The sequence below is a fragment of the Oryctolagus cuniculus genome, chromosome 4, assembly GCF_964237555.1.
Source record: "Oryctolagus cuniculus chromosome 4, mOryCun1.1, whole genome shotgun sequence".
In the NCBI taxonomy this organism is placed as follows: domain Eukaryota; kingdom Metazoa; phylum Chordata; class Mammalia; order Lagomorpha; family Leporidae; genus Oryctolagus; species Oryctolagus cuniculus.
The window spans coordinates 126,671,258-126,690,891 of NC_091435.1; the positions used below are offsets into that span (position 1 = coordinate 126,671,258).

A 19,634-nucleotide genomic window follows, 5' to 3' on the forward strand; every position below is an offset into this window, starting at 1 on the left:
TTTTCAGTTTCACTTTACAATGTAAGACCCTGAGATTCAGTTCCTAGGTTCCCTTGTGGATAAGGAGAATTCAAGATCTCTCCAGAAAGGATAACTAGGAAATACCAGTGACTTGTCTCAGACTTCCAAGGCTACATTTTTCATGGTCCCTAAATTCTAGGAATGAGGTATGGAGGTACCCCTCAGTGGAGTTCATGAGTCATTCTCTTATTTTTTTCTAAATGTAAAGAGAATTTAAACTGCTTTCCAATGATGGGAATGTGATCCTTGGCTTTCTATAGCCACTAGTGTTGGGTCCAGACATAAAATGCCCAGGGCAAATAGTGACTAACATTTCCACTTCTTATGCCCTATTTGCCTAATTCTGGTGTGCAAACATTTCAGTGTGAAAACAGGGACAGTCACAGGGAACTAGGAAGGCTGCTCATCCTAATTGTGACAAAATACAATTAACCCCCATGCCAATTCTCCTGGTGGACAAACACATGGCAAACCAATCATTAGTAACTACAGGTTTTATAGGTGGTAAGCACGTGTATAAAAAGTATGTGTTAAATCTACATCATCTCTTCTTTTTCTGGACTACAGCATTTCTTTAGTTAGAGCCTTGGATCTCAAGCTTTACCATGCAACAGAATTACCCAGAGGGTCTGTGAAAGCACAAACTGCTGGACCCTATGCCATGAGTTTCTAAGGGTAGGACTCAAGAATCTACATTTCTTGGGACCAGGCCTCTGGCACAGCAGGTTAAGCCACCCTGTGCAGTGCCTGAATCCCATATGAGCACCTGTTCATGACCTGGCTGCTTCATTTCCAATGCAGCTCCCTGTTACTGTACCTGAGAAAGCAGTGGAAGACAGCCCATGTCCTTGGGCCCCTGCATTAACATGGGAAACCTGGAAGAAGCTCCTGGCTCCTGGTTTTGGCCAGGCCTGGCCCCAGCCGTTGCAGCCATTTAGATAGTGAACCAGCTAATGGAAAAGCTCTCTATCACTCTGTCTATACTTCTGTCTGTCTCTCTAACTTTGCCTTTCAAATAAATAAATACACTTTAAAAAATTTACATTTCTAACAAGTCTAAAAAGTCATTAGGTGATGATGTTGTTCTGGGGACTCAGTTTTCTGAACTGCTGCTCTAAGTCTGTGTTCTGAGAATATCTTAAAATAAAAAGGGGTCTGGTGAAAGTACGAATGCATGAATCAACAACATTCTTTTATAAGAATTAATGTGTCTTCTTCATTACTTAATCACTTCTTGTGGAATAATAGAAAAGACTTAAATTTTCAAGCCAATTTCTTTTTTATCATTTTAGGATTTATGTATGTATTTTGGAAATCAGAATTAGAGAGAGGGAGAGACAGAGATCTTCCATCTGCTAGTTCACTCCCCTGATGGCTGCAACAGCCAGGGCTGAGCCAGGCAGAAGCCAGGAGTTTCATCAAGGTCTCCCACATGGGTAGCAGAAGCCCAAACACTTGGACCATCTTCAGCTGCTTTTCCCAGGCCATTAGGAGGGAGCTAGATTCAAGCCAATTTCAAGCAAACTTTTGCAACAGTGTGGAGGAGTTCTCTCTCCTTGGGCTTACTGTAATGACTGGTATTACTCTGAGGAAAAGTGAGTACCCTGTATTATAATTCTACTGAATTTTGAGTCCTCTTATGTATGCTCAAACCCAGCAGCTGAAATATCCTTTGTAATTAATCTGAGTCATTATTTCACAATTATCTTTCTTCCTGGAATACTAAACAGAAAAAAATAGTGCATGTTGATCACACAACCTGAATTTCTTTGAACCTATGCAAAAATTTTAATATCACTAAATATATAACAGATATAAAAGTAATTCCAGAACGTAAATATGCATTCAATTTTATACCCAAGTTCTGCCCTTGGAAATATCTATTGTTTTTCATTGGTGCACAGATTTTTGCCTTTAGCTGTAGAGATATGCTCCTTATCTTCCAGAAAGGTTACTGACTGCTCTTATTTAAATACCATATTTGACCTAAGAAAAAATGAGGTATGGTGTTTTGCAGGTATAATTTAAATAGCATTTCTCTAAAAGGTTTCTAGGAAAATGCAGTTGAAATAGAAAAACTTTACTATTGTGATGAATAAAATGAATTTCTAAATGTCCCTATCTCAGAGACTAGTTTTCAATAATAACAATTTTGTTTTTGTCTTCAGCGTTCCAGTGGTGGTCTTGCCATTCCTCTGTGTGCATTCCAGGGGACTGTGTCTCTCCATGCACCAACAGGGAAAACCCTATCTCTTTCTACTTATGAGGTGAGCGCAGAAGGGCAAAAAATAACCCCAGCCTCTAAGAAAATAGAAGTCTATCGATCCAAAAGTGTTGGCCATGAACCAAATTCAGAGGATTCTCCTAACACATTTGCGGACACCAGTGTGAAAATACACTTGGAGGTTCTTGAAATTTGCGAAAATGAAGAGGCCTTGGATACTGTTTCTATCATTAGCAACATCAGCCAGTCCTCCACAAAGGTCAGATCTCCATCCCTACGCTACTCACGAAAAGAAAACAGATTTGTTTCATGTGATTTAGGGGAAACAGCCTCATACTCTCTCTTTTTACCCACAAGCAATCCTGATGGTGATATCAACATCTCCATTCCAGACACTGTTGAAGCACACAGGCAGAACAGTAAACGACAGCATCAAGAGAGGGATGGCTACCAGGAGGAAATCCAGCTGTTAAACAAAGCTTACAGGAAAAGAGAGGAAGAAAGCAAGGGTAATTAGAGGTGCTTTGGGCTAACAGAAGAAGGCCCTGAAACTTCAAAATACAAAACTAACACCTTTGTTCTGAGAACTGATTTGCTTTCATTTGTTGGTCTGCATAAGCTTAACCAATTTACTAGTTAATTATTTTTAGTGCCAACAGTTGGAACCAGTGCACACACTTAAGTGCATTTTATGTATTACCTAAAGATCACACACTGTGGTAATTAAAAGATTTTGTTTCTTATCCAATTTTGAAAAAAAAACTTCTGAATCAATTCTTGGCCTAGTTTACTACTATTTCTGCTTATATTTGTCAACCTCTCAGTAAACAAGAAAATCATATACATTCAATGAATATACTATTCCCATGCACGTGTTTTTACAGGTAAAAACTGTAAGGGAGGAAGAGACTTAAGGGGAATGAGAGACTTGCTGGAATGTTGCTAGCAAAGCAAGCTTACTAGAATTATGGCTTCAGCTTTACATGGATCTCTACGAAACCCATTCTTGTGTAAAATGACCAATAAGCTGCCAGTCTGGGGATACACATGATCCTAATCTATCAATACTTGCTACCTTAATTTCTATAAAATATAAATTGTATATTTTCCTTTTTCTTCTCTGTTATATTAAAGTGCTGTTCTTTTCAGTATGTCAAGGCTGATGGCCCATGAAACAAGTATGTTATGGGTTACAGGTGAAATCAGAAGTAGTCTTTAACTCCAACATTATTGGAAAAGGTTGTAATTGTACACTTCATTCTAGAATTGTTTTGTTTATATGAAGGAAAACTGGGGGGGGGGGGGATTTGCCAGATTAAATTATGAGAGCGTATCCAACTAGACTAACAAGCTTCTGGATAAAGCAGAAGAAAATCCTCTGAGTCTAAAATGAAAATGTTTGTTTCTAAAGTGGCAGATTAGGTAGATTTTCTTGGCCATTCTTGAAGCACAGAAATATTCATTTCAAATATTACTTCAAGTTCAGGTGATTTTTTTTGTTTCTACCCCAGAGACACGATGTGATATCCCAAATAAAGGAACAATTCATGTTATTAAGTAGCTGCATATATATTTAGATATTAATTTTAAAATATATTACACTGCAAAAATGCAAGAATCACATTATCAGAATGTTAGTAATGGATATTTCAAAAATTATGAAGTGATTTTCCTTCAAATTGCTTTACCCTATTCTTTCTGTAAAATGTATATTAAATGAGTTACTTTGGTATTTATTTCTAGTTATTGAGTTGACATTTTACACAGTATTAGACTTTGTGTACTCCTACCTCATTCACATGCATTTTCTATTTGTTTACAGATTGAGTGAATTATGTTTCAGAATTTTTAATTTGATTTCTATTTCATTGTATTGAATCAAAATTCTGAATTACTCAACATGGGCTTTCAGACTGTTTTATCTTCAGAGGGTGTTTTTTGGCTTTTTTGTTGAGGCTTGCTTGTTTACTTGCTTTTGCCACCAAGAAAAATCATTTTCAAAATGTTTATTCTTTTAATGGACTTTCTTCATCTCTCATTTAACTTTTCCATATCTCTATTTAAATTTGGGAATCAAATGTAATGTCATTAGTAATGTTTGTAAAGCAAGCTTCAAAAATGCATGGCATAAACTCAAATATATTCTTATTCAAAATATTCTAGTTTAAAAGACTTTGTATCATCAAGATTATTATTTCAACACAGTGACTAATGGGAGTATCAATCCAATGTTTTATATCAATTCTAAGTGTCTTTCTAAAGGAAAAAAATCAGTTGAATAATCAAATAATGCTTTTAAAAATAATTTGACAACTTAAACTCAGACATGTAATATTCTAAAGGATAAAGGTGACATTGCTTCTTTAAAATGGAATTTCTAGTAACAAGGAAATTAGAAATAAGGCTGTAAGAAAGCTGAGGAAAACAGTAAATATCTGAATGCAAAAAAAATTTTTTTACCTATTCAGCATTTAAGATGAGAAGGATGATTTTGTGGAAATCAGTGTTTAAAGAGCATTAAGAATTGGATTAGAATACAATAATACCTGTTTTCCTTCCTGCCTTCCATTTAATTTTCACTGAATATAGGCCTTATCTGGGGAAACTGGAAAAAGAAGGATCTAGGATTATTTAATGGCTCTGGCATATTGCACAATATGGTGGATACACTCAAAACTTCGGCAATATCGAATAAATGCCAGAATTATTTGACCCAAAAACATATTTTAGAGGGTAGTCAGCATCATTTTACTAGCTAATCTGTCACACTCCAAACTCCAAGCCAACAGTAGCTGAATCTACAAGAAAAACCTACTAGGCCTTTGCCTAAACATGAATGGCTATTCCAAATTCTTGTTAAGAGAGGGGAAGATTAAACTACAAAATTCTTCTAAATCTACCTACTCTTTAGAGTGATTTTGATGGTAAAGTGTGTCTCTGGCATAGGAAATACTAGATATACATATATCTTGTGCTATATCCAAATATCTTACCCTTGTTTAGTTGTATTGTTCTTGTTATTAATAAATACTATGTTTTGTATAGATTATTTCTTTTCTCTATAAATAGATGAGTTGAAGCCAAAAACTACTTGCTATCTGTTAAAATATCACCAGTTGGGTGGTGATTCCTATAAACTGCAAGCACATAATCGCTAAAACCCATGGTAATCAAAATAAACAAATAATGTATAATCTATAAAATTTCCAATTGTGACTGACAGAAGCAACTCATTTTGAGGACAGCAAACATCACAAATATCACTCAGAATAAACAGTCTTTTTTCAATCTGGTTCTATAGTATTTAATTTTATAAATAGATTTTCTCTTAATTGCTTACATTTTTCAGTTACTTTCACTCCTATCTGTATTGTACTATGTAATAGCTGACTACAACATGATAGAAATTTTTCTAAATACTAGGGATTACAACTGTGAATAAAAACAAAACTAATATGTAAATATACATGTACTGTGAGTTTGAGCTAGTTGCAAAGTTAGAGAACATGGTCCAAAAAAGATTTCTCTCATTCCTGACACCAACTGTAAGTTCAGGGTGTTCCCCAAACCACTGTCAGTTTCTTTTTTTTTTTTTTTTTTAAGAATTATTTTATTTATTTGAAAGAGTTACAGAGAGAGGTAGAGCCAGAGAGAGAGAGAGAGAGAGAGGTCTTCCACTCCGCTGGTTCACTCCCCAGTTGACCAAAACAGCCACAGCTGAGCTGAGCTGAAGCCAGGAGCCAGGAGCCAGGAGCTTCTTCCAGGTCTCTCACACGAGTGCAGGGGCCCAAGGACTTGGGCCATCTTCCACTGCTTTCCCAGGCCATAGCAGAAAGCTGGATCAGAAAAGGAGCAGCCAGGACTTGAACTGGCGCCCACATGGGATCTGGTGCTGCAGGCTGGGGCTTTAACCCACTGCCCCACAGCGCCGGCCCCTGTCAGTTTCAATATTCACTATAAGGACTCAAAAAAATCACTCACAGAACACTATATACTCCTGGTTATAGTTTTACAGGTTAAAATCTGCCAAGAGAAGAAACTGAGTTCATGAAAAGTTATATAGAACTTCTATCGTACTTTCCCGTTGTAGTAATGGACAATAAACTTTCCGCCAACCAATGAAGTTCATCTGAATCTTCAGGCCAGAGTCTTTACTGGACTCCATCATGGCATGAGCAGGAGTAAGCATGGCTCGTTGTTTATAGGACAGGTCTTGGTTTCCAGCTCCTCAGGAGATCAAGCTGAAACAGAATGACCATAGGTCCCCATTTAATATTTGGCTGGTCCAAGGCCCTAAGACAGTATCACTTTATCAGGCGTGATACTCTAAAAAGTTTAGAAATTACTTCCCCATGGTCAGCACTGTGGTGTAGTGGGTAAAGCCACTGTCTGCAGTGCCAGCAATGCCATATGGGTGCTGGTTTTGAGTCCCGGCTGCATCACTTCCAATCCAGCTCTGTTTTGGCCTGAGAAAGCAGTGGAAGATGGCTCAAGACTTTGGGCCCCTGAAAGCACATGGGAGACCCAAAAGAAGCTCCTGGCTCCTGGCTTTGGATCGGCACAGCTCCGGCAGTTGCAGTCAATTGGGGAGTGAACCATATGATGGTAGACCACGCTCACGCGCTTGCTCTCTCTCTCTCTCTCTCTCTCTCTCTCTTTCTGCCTCTCCTTCTCTCTCTCTTCTACTCCACCTTTCAAAGTAAATAAATAAATCTTTAAAAAAAAATTCCTACAGGGCCGGCGCCGTGGCACAGTGGGTTAATTCTCCGCCTGTGGTGCGGGCATCTCATATGGGCACTGGTTCTAGTCCCGGCTGCTCATCTTCCAATCCAGCTCTCTGCTATGGCCTGGAAAAGCAGTAGAAGATGGCCCAAGTGCTTGGGCCCCTGCACCCACATGGACACTGGAAAGAAGCACTTGGCTTCTGTCTTCAGATCAGCGGAGCTCCAGCCATAGTGGCCATTTGTGAGTGAACCAACGGAAGGAAGACCTTTCTCTCTGCCTATCCCTCTCACTGTCTGTAACTCCACCTCTTAAATAAATAAATAAAATCTTTAAAAAAAATTCCTACTCTAAAAAGAAATAGAAATTACTTTCCCAGAAATTGAGGGGAAAGGCCAGAGTGCTCTTCAGATAAAATTAAGTTCTTTACTTACACATTCACATGTACAGTTACCAACTTATACAGTGGTTTGACTTATGATTTTTTACTTCATAATAGTGAAGAAGGATATGCATTCAGTAGGAACCATACATCAAATTCTGAGTTTTATCTCTTCCCAGTCTATGATATGTAGCAAAATACTCTCTTGTGATGCTCAGTAACAAACTGAACTGCAGCTGCCAGTCAGCCATGTGATTACAAGAGTAAGTGACTGCTGGTTGCTCCTCTTCCAGTCCAGCTCTCTGCTGTGGCCCAGGAGTGCAGTGGAGGATGGCCCAGGTCCTTGAGCCCTGAACCCGCATGGGAGACCAGGAGGAAGCACCTGGTTACTGGCTTTGGATCGGCACAGTGCGCTGGCCACAGCACGCCAGCCATGGCGGCCATCTGGGGGGTGAACTAACGGGAAAAAGACCTTTCTCTCTGTCTCTTTCTCTCTGTCTAACTCTGCCTGTCAAAAAAAAAAAAAAAAAAGTAAACGACTGACACCCTACAGTGTACTGCATTGCTAAACCATGATGTTTGCTAGGTTAGGTGTACCAAATGCATTTTTGACTATGACATTTTCAAGCTATGATGGGTTTATCAGGATGTAACTCCATCATAAATCAAGGAGCATCTATATATGTACATTTACTAATATAGGTAAACACACACATATATGCAGGTACTTGCTCATGACAGCCTTCAAACAGTGGAAAATGTGTGTTATTTTTAAATTCCATTTTCCATAAACTTTTTGAAACATCCTTATATATGACAGCAATAAGGAAAAAATGTTAAATAAAAGGACAAAGATTGAAGAGTCCTTTTACCATAATCTGGTTAGGAAACATTCCATAAGTCACATTTCTTCAGATTCAAAAGAAGTGAAGAAACATTCTGTGAGATTATGTAGGAAAATCATAGTTCAGCAAAGAGAACCACATTTCAAGAAGTGGTAGTGTGCTGTTTGTATTTTGTGAAACCAATGACTAAGGAGATCAATATGAATGCAGATGAGTGAGAGGAGAAAGCAGTAAGACAAAGTCAGGGAAAGGCAGCTCATTTCCACCTTACAGGCTAGGTATAAACTTTGACCTTATTCTAAATGCAGTGGTAAGCCATTGGTGGACTCTGAGCAAAAGCCTGACACATTTGATTTCAAGAATCACTGTTTGTTGTGAGTAGTAAAAGATGACTACATAAAGAGCACTTAGGAGGCATTTCAGTAGTCAGGAATAGCAACAATGTTGGCTAGGATGAGGGCAGTAGTAATGGAGATGATAACAGAATCACACTGACTCAATAAATAGGAAAATTTCCTTGATAACATTAAATTATATATTTTTAAGATATCTGTCATTGGAGCCTATTGCTGAGGGGAAATATATCCCTGGCATCTATTTTCTGTCAGTACTCTGTCGTAGTCCAATGTTCTAAACACATCCATGTATGACAGAGGCTAGAAGCCTGACAATTGTATTTGCTAGTTCAGGCTTAGCATCTGCCAGTGTGACAGGCATTTGTATAAGATTTGGAAGGCTGAGTTGAAGAGAAGCACAACAGTTAAATGAACACTCTTCTCAGTTGGATCTTTCTCCTCTAAGATATGGCTCAAAGATGTAAGTACTTTCATTTTTAATTCCACATTTCCAAAGATGCTTTTATGATTATTATGTTCATCTGCATTAAGCTGTTAGAACGGAAAGGAAGGATTCTCCACTGAGTTTTCAGTGGGATTGGCCAGGAAGAAGTCACTGCAGCTTCTGCTTTATTGGACAGAACTAGGTACGAAGTCAAATTTAATGCTAAAGGAGGCTAGTAACTATATCTAGCTGTCTGTAAAGAAGAAACCTGAGGTGAATGTGCAGCACAGTGATTAAGCCATTGCTTGGGACAGTCACATCTCATATCAAGAGTACTCAGCATTGAGTCCCACCCTGCTTCCTAACTAGCTTTCTGCTGGTGCATACCTTGGGAGACAGCAGATAGTGGCTCAAATACTTAGGTGCCTGCCACCTACATAGTAGGCCTGAACGGAGTTTTTGGCTTATTTCAACCTGGCCCAGCATCAGCTTTTGTGAGCATTTGGGAAATGAACCAGTGGATATCTCTCTTTCCCCACTCCTGTTTGTCTGTGTCTCTCCTATTCAAGTACAGAAATTAAACCAATAAACTTCAAACAAAGAAAAATCAACCCAAAGATGGTGAACAATTAGCCAACCTGTATTAAATGCCCCATGATCCCCAACTAGATAATCACACACTACCGTAAGAGAATGTGAGTGATGTTACAAGATGCAGAGGCAGAGGAGGTACACAAAATAATCCAACCATGATATATCTTCCCAAGCTTGAGTTATTTCGTTTTGACTCTAAATGTGTGAAATCAACACTGAAGTCTACGCTGTACTGCTCCAAACATAGGTCAGTTTTTTTTATATGATCTCTTATGGTTTGAATGTTAAAAGCCCATGTGTTAAAGACGTGGTCTCCAGAATGATGCTATTGGGAGGTAGAGCCTTCTAGCACATCCTTAGGTCATATGCTGGAATGGTAGGGCCCAGCTGTTGAAAGGCAGCTATCTTGAGAAGGCTGCTATTAAAGTTTAAGTTTGGGGCCGGTGCCATGGCTCACTTGGTTAATCCTCGGCCTGCGGCGCTGGCATCCCATATGGGCACCAGGTTCTATTCCCAGTTGCTCCTCTTCCAGTCCAGCTCTCTGCTGTGGCCCGGGAGGGCAGTGGAGGATGGCCCAAGTGCTTGGGGCCCTGTACCCACATGGGAGACCAGGAAGAAGCACCTGGCTCCTAGCTTCGGATCGGCACAGCACTGGCTGTAGCGGCCATTTGTGGGGTGAACCAACAGAAGGAAGACCTTTCTCTCTGCTCTCTCTCTCACTGTCCATAACTCTACCTGTCAAAAAAAAAAAAAAAAGTTTAAGTTTGGACCCAACTACTCTTTCTGCTTCCCAGCTTGTGATGTGATCCTTCCTTTACATGTACCCCACCATCTCCAATCTGCCACCTTCCATGGATGCCTCATCCTAGCCAATTTCTGCATCGTGCCACATAGACTGAACTTCCAAAGCTGAGTGCTAAATAAACTTTCCTCCTTGTTAAGTTATCTGCCTCAAGTATTTCATTATGGTGACAGAAAGCTGACTAATATACAATATCTTCTATAACTCAAGATACAAAGAAGATAGTATCTACATGTTTTTCCTACAGTTTTCAGGTCTCAATTTCAAATGCCTAAAAAACATGTTCACAAACATTCACAAAACACACAAACACAGAGAAGCACACATTCCTCCCCAATTGCTGAAGAGTAGTTAAAAATCCAAATATAAAACTACCACAATTATAATCTTTTCCAACATTATATAGAACAATTTAATTTCCTGGAGGTATATTGCCTTGAAACACTTCGTTACAGAGAAGTACTTTTGCTCTGGTTTGATGTAAACATTTCACTGAGTAATTTTTCTGGAAAAAAGGAAGAAAATATCACAAATAAATTTTGCTGTCACTCAGGAGAAATACAACTCCCAGAAATTTAAAAGGTTAGGGTTAAGAAATGTTAGGGTTTAAACAAAGCCACAATTATCTGGTTAAACTAGTAAAGCTACATATTATGTGCTAGAAGAAGCCTTAAAGGTAAATTTTAATTATCTCTATTATATTTATAAAAAGCTTTACCAACTAAAAATTTTCTTCTGAATACTATTTTACAACATTTTTTGCTCAGATTCAACATGGCATGCTTAAATTGCATGAGAAAAATTCATCAATTTAATGAGAATATAATTTTCAAAAGAAAATATGTTACAGAAGACTCCCAAGGTCTTTATGGACTCTGGAATCCTTTGTTTTCACCAAGTTACTCTTTTTTTCCTTTTCATGGGAAACATATGGCATTAGTAGTCAATGTTAACTGTTCATAAGAACATCTAGTTCACCTAGAATAGTCTCATTTTCCAATCATGTTCCTATTACAATAACGAACAGTGTCATCTTTAACCCTTAAAGGTGACACAGTTTGGATAATATATCACCACACTTTGTACAGTTTTATGCAATTATACCACATCTACAAGCTCTTTTCCCAAAAACTTTCAATATTTACTGTAAATTAAAAAGAGACTGTAATATCTGCAAGTGCCCAGCTAAAAGTTACTCCTGCTGCTTTTTATATTTCAGTTAGAGAATACACTGAAATATCAGTGATTGGTTATCACCAAGGATCTATCCCGAGATAATAAAAACAAGACAGACCTCTCATGCCTTCAAAGATACAAGTTAAAGGTGAGGACCCTCCCATCACACCCCTAACTGTAAAATGCCCCAAATCACAAAGCAAGCAACACCATCTGGAATTATTGAATATTCAGTCAATTAAATTCAAACAGAAGATAATGTCATTGATAAGAAATAAAAGTACCTGGAAATATTCTGATTTCTGCTTCATTGTGATTTTTACAATTCACTGCAACCAACAGCATTAGATATCTTTTCTATTCTAGATCCATCCACCCTTCTACCTCTTAATCTCTGTCCCAAAAGACTGAACTGCACAAATCACATCAACAAACTTCACATGCTCTCTGCTTCTCTGAGTTTGACCAATGGTGATTTCCAGCAAAAGATCAGAGAGAAGGTGAGGTCAAGGTATTTATTCCTCCAACTCACGTTGGGCTGGATCTCCCCCTTTGACAACAATCATTGCTCTTTGTAGGCAGCTGACTCTATTTGGTTCATTCAGAACGCCAGTACTGTTCTTCTCCACCCATTTGGGCCAACAGACAGTAACATATCTGTTGTCACTAACTCCAGTTTACTGACATTTTTATGATCTGTTTAGACTTGCACCTGAATATTTAGTACAAACACACACACATTTGGAGTTCACAGAAAAATGTGACTCAAGGAGCTGATTAGAATTTGGGGCTTAAACAGTAGTCCCCCTCTATTTGTGGGAGATATATTCCAAGACACCCAATGTTTGTCTGAAAATGTGTATATATATGTATACACACACACATCTCTCTTCATATTTATATACATATTTATGATTTTCCTGCATAAATTTATAGTAAAGTTTAATTTACATAATAGGCACAGTAAGAGATTAACAATAATAAGAACCATCCTAATAATGTTATTTCTAAATACCTCATTGTACTTTACTAACCCTTCTTCATGGTATGACGTGAGATGATATAAGGCCTCTGGGATAAGATAGAGTAAGCCTCAGTCCTTTCTGGTGTAGCACATTGCCATCAATGAGAACATGTTTTCTGCTCATGTCTTCTATACACGGACAAGTTTATATATTTTCCATCTTAACTAAGGACTTATTCTTGTGGCTGTAACTTTTGCAGTTTGAGGTACAACTGAGGTGCAAAATTACCATGAATTTCTTTCCTGCTTCACAGTTTCATGAGCAGCTTTGTCCTTCTTTTAGATTTTAGTAATCTCAGCATATACTTTTTTTCTTTCCTTATTAAGAACATTGACCTTTTCACTTAAAAGGAAGTGCTTCACAGCTTGTCTACATATCTGAATTGCTAGCATTGCTGCACTTGTGATTTGGGGCCATTACTATACTTGAACATATTCATTGCAACAGTCCATCTGTTAATTAAGGTGGCTACTCATCCACTAATGAGCATAGGCATCATGTATACGCTGGATGAAGTGTTGATTCACAGCCTGGGTAGAACAGAACACAGATCTCATCACACTACCCTGAATGGCATACAATTTAAAACTTATGAATTATTTCTGGAATTTTTCAAGTTCACTGTAGGTAACTTGAAATCTCTGAAAGCAAAATTGCGACGGGGGCGGGGGAAGGGGGATGACGGGGAAGGCTACTGCATATCTTAAATGAGAAGCGGAAGAAAAGAAGGGCATTTATGGGAAAACAAATGACTTTTCAGAAAGACAAATAGGCCCTGAGAATAGAAGGAAGCATGATCCTTTTATGACTATTATATTTAGTTGTGCTAATTTCTAGTCTCCAGTGACATTTGGTGTTCTTTGGTTGTCCTCCTAGATTTATGACAACTGAGTTCTCAAGGTTCTTTTGGGAGGCTCAATTTTTAGGTAGACAGTAGATTTCCGAAATTCAAATGCCATCTACCCAAAATAAATTTTAGGACACAAAAGTATCCTGGTATGCACGTATACTGCATTTCCTTTTCTTACTTTAGAGTTTATTTAGCCTTTATCGTCCCCTCAAGACTGTAGGCACAGGAAAGCTCATGCCACGCCTATTTCAGTGTTATCTTTGGCACCTTTAAATGTTATTTGTATAAATGAACTGGATATCCCCTGGCGAATATCCAAGCCTGAGTAGCTCAATCACTTGCTTACTCAAGAGTGGCTCTTACATGACACTCAGTAGCCTGGTGAGTAAACAGGGTTCCTTCAAAGGAACCCTGGAGTCTTCCATTCCTGTTCATTTGCACTGCCTAAGGGCTCTGCGCTGAACGCGACACGCATTCTATTGGCTAAAGGAGAGGAGGTACGGGCGCACTTATACTTAATATTTCAAAGCGTTTGCACAAATACGATAAACTCATTTCTTCAAACTTTTAAGAGCTACTCTATAGATCCACTGGTTCTTTGGTTTCCACGGTTAATAGCCAGAGCCTACCGGAAGCAGACTTCGGGTGTTTCCATGAAAAATAACAAAGTAAAACCCAAACGCCAGCTCCTTACTTGCCGAGCCTAGGGAGAAAAACCTGGAAGCGTTTCGCTCTCCCGCCTTCCTCAGGTACAAATGTAGTCTCGTCGGACTTCAGAAGCAACCCCAGCTGTCCAATCCCCGTGATAGCCAAGGCCGCCCGCCTGTGACGTCACCGGAAAAGGCTGCCTCCACCGCTAAACGGCCCGCCTCCTTGCCCTGGGCACCGGAAGCAAAACGGAAGTGGACGTGCAGACGCTTCCGGGCCCAGACGCCATTTCCAGCGGCTCCGGAGTTTCGCGGGTTGTAACCCACCGAGACAATGAGCTATGACTACCATCAAAACCGGGGCCGTGATGGGGGACCCCGCAGCTCCAGTGGGGGTTACGGAGGGGGCCACGGAGGGAGCCGAGGTTCCGGAGGCGGCGGCGGCGGAGGAGGTGGTGGTCGAGGTGGCCGGGGCCGGCATCCCGGGCACCTGAAAGGCCGAGAAATTGGCTTGTGGTACGCGAAAAAGCAGACACAGAAGAACAAGGATGCAGAAAGGCAGGAGGTAATCTGAGATTCCGCAGTCGCGGGCTCGCGGCAGGACTGATTTGTTTCGCTTCCCGCCGACGCCTTTTCTTTGCTCTTGTTTCTAAGCTGGTGCACGTGCTTTGTGAAGTGTAAAGACGTGCAGATATCATTATGCCAAAGCTTCCTGCAGCGGGTGTTACACCGCTTCACGTCGGCGGTGCGCGTCTGCCCTGAAGCATTCAGGATTTATGCAGGATGAATGTATACGGGTGCTTTCATAAAGGACAAGAGTATTGTGGGCAAAACTAATAATGTTATGCTCAGGTTCCAGCTGAATTCAGCTTCATCAGGGTTGTTATATGTCTGGCCGTCCATTCCTGCACGAAAATTATTGTCACTTTCATTTTAAGTTCTTCGCCTGGTGAGGCTGAAAATATCGATCTTTAATGTTCACGCTAGGTTTCCACCCAGCAGAAGCAGGCAGGCACAATTATAAATGCAAATTGTTCATAAAAGTAGTCTACCTTTTATTATCAGCGTTAAAAGTATTAGCCAAAAACCCAGGGTTTTTGTTTTTATGGAGAGGTGGTGAAATTACTTTTGATTAGCACCTCTTAAAGAAGGAAACTTGGGATTTTAGAAGTCGAAGAAGCAGAAATAATTTGGCTTGGAGTCTTAAAGTGATTGTCAGGTTAATTTGTATTTTAAAGATCTGTAGTAAAGGAAACATTAAGTTCCCTAAGTGACACACTCTGATAAAAAAATGATTTTTATCATTAAACAAGGTTTCTTAATCTAAGCCTTAGAATAACCTTTTAGTGACTTCTTGAAAAGTATCTCTTATATTAGAATACAATTAAACCACCATTTAGGCTAATCTTTTTAAACCATTGCATTTATTTTTCTCTTAACCATGTCTCTTCAATATGTTTTTGTGGCTTTCTCCATTTATCTTTACAGTTAGAACATTCTTCTCTTAGAAAAAAAACCTATTTCTTAAACAGCCCCAAATTGTTCAATGAACAAACCAGTTTGGAAAAATAGGAGACTCCTTTAAACCTTTTTGAAACTGGAAGAAATCAGCTATGCATAAAAGTTAGTACACAGTAACTTGATCAGGTTTTATTTACCATTTGTTTCAAACAGTGTTATACACATTGACACAGGTCTGTGAAAACAATGTGATACTTGGGGGAACTTACTACATGGGAAAGTAAGAACTATACAAATGAAACTTACTAAGTCAGGAAAAATTGTTAGTGTTTTCACATGAAGGGTAGAGTCCCTTCTTTGTGGATACTATGAATGGAAGTCACTTTCAGCCCCTCTCCCGAAACCTCCGTTTTAGTAATTCTGCCTAGCATTTATTCACTTGCCAAGCCCAAATAAGCTACATCTTTGACTCTTCTTTTTCATTTCAGCCAATTGATCTGCTCTGGCCTCTTAATTTATCCAAAATCCAGTCTGTATTTGTTTTTTAAAAATTTATTTATTTGGAAGGGGGGGAAGGAGGGAGGGAGGGAGAAAGAGACAATAGAGAGCCTGCAAATTTTGTGAAATGATGTTTAATTATCTGCACATTGCTCTGAGTTTATTATTTTTGGTTTTTTGTGTGTTTGGTTTTTTTTTATTTGACAGGTAGAGTTACAGACAGAGGGAAAGGTCTTCTTTCCATTGGTTCACTGCCCAATGGCTGCTACGGCCAGGGCCAGTGCTGTGCGGATCGGAAACCAGGAGCCAGATGCTTCTTCCTGGTTTCCCATGCGGGTGCAGGGCCCCAAGCACTTGGGCCATCCTCCACTGCCCTCCTGGGCCACAGCAGAGAGCTGGCCTGGAAAAGAGCAGCCGGGACCAGAACCGGCGCCCATATGGGATGCTGGCGCTGCAGGCCAAGGATTAACCAAGTGAGCCATGGTACCAGCCCGAGTTTGTTATTTTTGCAGGCCAAGGATTAACCAAGTGAGCCATGGTACCAGCCCGAGTTTGTTATTTTTGTACTTTTTTTTATTAAGCTGATCTTCATTGTTTAATTTCACAAACCGTGATTTGAAAAACTCTGGGCCAGAAAAATAAGCTGTGCCTTGAAATTGATTTTTCCCTAAACACCATAGCAAGCCTTCAGACTATTAAAGAATGAAATGATTACATTTTGAACTTCAAAATTCAGTGTGGGAGCAATGTGGAGAATGGATTAAAGAGATAGTCTCTGGGCAAGGAGACCAATTAAGTAACCCTTCCTATAATTAAGTTGAGGAATGACAGCCTGATTTAAAACATGGCAGTGAAGATGGAGGGAAGTGGACAGATTCAGGTGATTTAGGGATTGAATCAAAATCATTTTGTGATTTATCTAGAGGAACAAGGACAGCAGATCTTCATGGATGACTTCTTTGTAGCTGTATAAGGATCAGGCTTGTTGAAGCATGATGGTAGATTCTGTTAAGGATCCTGTGAGTTTAATATTATGTGGCTTGACAAGTGAGGATTTGTAGGAGGCAGAACACAGTGTGGATCTGATACCTAGAGAAATCTAGTCTGAAAGTGAGCATTTGGTAGTTCATAGGCCTATGGATGGTAGTAGTTGGAGTATGAGAGTGAATGATGATGGGATGAGTGAGCCTAGAGCTAAATTCAGTAGTCTGTTGCTTTTCAAACTTAAATGTGCATAAGAGTCCCCAGGCACTTTAAAATGTACAACTGGGGTAGAGTCAGAAATCCTACTTTTCTAAGAGACTCTTAGATGGTACCAGGTCTACAGCTCATAGTGTAGAATAGGAAAATTTAAGGGACAAGCTGAAGAAGAGAAGGTTGCAAAAGAATCTAGAAAGGAGCAACCAAAGAGAAAAATGAGTTGGGTATTGTTTTAGAATTCAGGGGTAGTGCTTAAGGGAGCAAAGAGGAAATAGAAAATAACTGATAGAGTGGCAAGCCCTGAGCAGATGTCATTACGATAAGAGCTTGTGGGGAGCAATCCGGACTAGACTAAGTTACTCGAATTAAGACTTATTCTATGCATCTGCTCTCCCACAATATGGCGCTGGGAGAGAAGTAAACAGCTTCCGCACAGCTGCCTCCAGTTCAACTAATAAATTGTAGGACTTGCTACTGATTGGAGAGCAGCGTACTCGGCGTGTGGGCAGCCGAGTTGGGATTGGCGGAGGAGGACTATAAAGGAGGAGAGAAACGGCATGCACCGGGAACATCTATGGGGAACATCTATGGGGAACATCTAAGGGAACCCGTGCAGCCCCCGAGAAGAGCCGGCCGGCGGTGTGCCGCTCCCCTGCGGAAGTGGGGAATGTGGCTAGGGGGAACTGCCCTTCCACGGAGGTGGAAGGGATAGTAGCCAACCCGGGAAGAACCAGCAGCAAACCCGGGGAGGGCCGAGCAGACGAAAGAACAGCGCAGGGTCTTGTGTCGTTCCTCCACGAAGAGGGGGAGCGACATAATGGTGCCGTGACTCGGATAGGAAACCTAGGACGGATATGAAACTTAGGAGGGAAGAAACGGAAAGAACTAGGGAAAATATCGGAGAGAGAAACTAGCAAACAGCCTAGGGAAAAGCCGGACGAAAAAGGAGCCGGAAGAAGCTATTGAAAGCCTAGGCATAGACTCGGATACGGACTACGGGGGGAAGCTGGGAGAAATCTCTAAGGTCGAAAGCGAAAGTGAAAGCTAGAACAAACAGACTCGGACGTGGACTGTGGGGAGAGGCCAGGAGAAATGAGGGAGGAATATCGTTGGAGGAAAGCTTGGGGAAACATACCGGGTAGAGAAAAATGTTAGGGAAATTGAAGCCGCGGGGGGCAGGCCGAGGCGGAAACGGAAGCCACTTTGGGGTTCTCAAGTTAGCCCGGGAATAGGGGGCGAAAAGTTGAAACCAGAAGCTGAAACGTGAGCCAGGTTGGGATCCGTCTGGTTAGCCCGGGGAGCAAAGGACGGGAAGCCAAACCGTGGGGCGGAGACGTACGCTGGGTTGAATTCGCCAGGCTAGCCCGGGGAACTTGGATTGAATGCTAGTGGTGGAGACGCAAGCTACGCTGTGTTACTCGCGGAAGCCGCCGCGTGCAGAGAGAGCACGGGGCGTGAATAGATAGGGAACACTGGCGTAGGCCGTGGTTCAGACGCGAAAGGGTTAAGCGTGGAGACCGCGGAGCGCGCGAAGCCGAGCTGCGCAAAGCCGGGAAGCTGCGCAGATGAGAGAGGCGCGCGGGCTGAAGCGGCGCAGAGCCGGGAACCCGCCGGCGGGGCGAGGTGCCGGGAAGCTGCGGGGATAAGAGAAACAGAAGTTTGGAAGTGAAGTAAAAGAGAAATAGGAATGTTGGCAGACAGAAGTAAAATGGGAGAAATAGAAATGCCCGGAGATAGAGAAATAGAGAAAAATAAGGCCTCCCCTCAACATGCCAATTAGAAGGCTTGGATTCGGTCTGCCTAATCAAGTGAGGCGATGAGCACCTGCGGGCAGCTAGCAGCTTATGCGCCGCAGGTCACCGAAGACAGGCACGAATTAACATCAGTAAGGCTTCCCCACAATACAACAATATTAAGCTTGGATTCGGTCTGCCTGATTTAAGGCGGTAAGCGCCAGCAAGCAGCATGACCAGAGTATGAGCTGCAGGTCACCGAAGATAGGCACAAACCAACACTAATAAGTCTCCCCCACAATACGGCAATGAGAAGGCTTGGATTCGGTTTGCCTGATAGGTTTTGTAAACACCTGCAGGCAGTTCTAGCAGAGCAGAGCATGCGCTGCAGGGCACCGAACACAGGCATGCATCAGCGCCTAAAAACCTCCTCACAACATGGCGAAGAGAGGACCCGGATTCGGTTTGCCTGATAGGACTTGTAAGAGCCTGTGGCAACTCTAGCAAGTAGAGCAGAGTGTGTGCCGCGGGACACCGAAGACAGGCGCGTATCAACGCTAAAAAATAAAAAGAAAGGGGGATCTGTGGGGAGCAATCCGGACTAGACTAAGTTACTCGAATTAAGACTTATTCTATGCATCTGCTCTCCCACAATATGGCGCTGGGAGAGAAGT

General features: G+C 40.9%; 2 protein-coding genes and 1 long non-coding RNA gene across 3 annotated transcripts in view; 2 read left to right on the forward strand and 1 right to left on the reverse strand.

Annotated features, from left to right (window-relative positions):
* Positions 1-5,537, forward strand: part of GPR149 (G protein-coupled receptor 149) — a 72,596-nt gene extending 67,059 nt beyond the window's left edge. Inside the window, exon 4 of the mRNA XM_002716308.5 lies at positions 2,190-5,537. Within this exon, the coding sequence (XP_002716354.2) occupies positions 2,190-2,762 (573 nt within the window). The 3' untranslated portion in view covers positions 2,763-5,537. The remainder of the gene's footprint in view (positions 1-2,189) is intronic.
* LOC138849360 (uncharacterized) overlaps positions 1-14,254 on the reverse strand; it is a 69,433-nt gene extending 55,179 nt beyond the window's left edge. Inside the window, exon 1 of the long non-coding RNA XR_011388108.1 lies at positions 14,116-14,254. This is a non-coding gene — a long non-coding RNA (uncharacterized lncRNA). The remainder of the gene's footprint in view (positions 1-14,115) is intronic.
* Positions 14,255-14,301: 47 nt separating this feature from the next.
* Positions 14,302-19,634, forward strand: part of DHX36 (DEAH-box helicase 36) — a 51,918-nt gene continuing 46,585 nt past the window's right edge. The window contains exon 1 of the mRNA XM_002716304.5: positions 14,302-14,633. Within this exon, the coding sequence (XP_002716350.2) occupies positions 14,403-14,633 (231 nt within the window). The 5' untranslated portion in view covers positions 14,302-14,402. The remainder of the gene's footprint in view (positions 14,634-19,634) is intronic.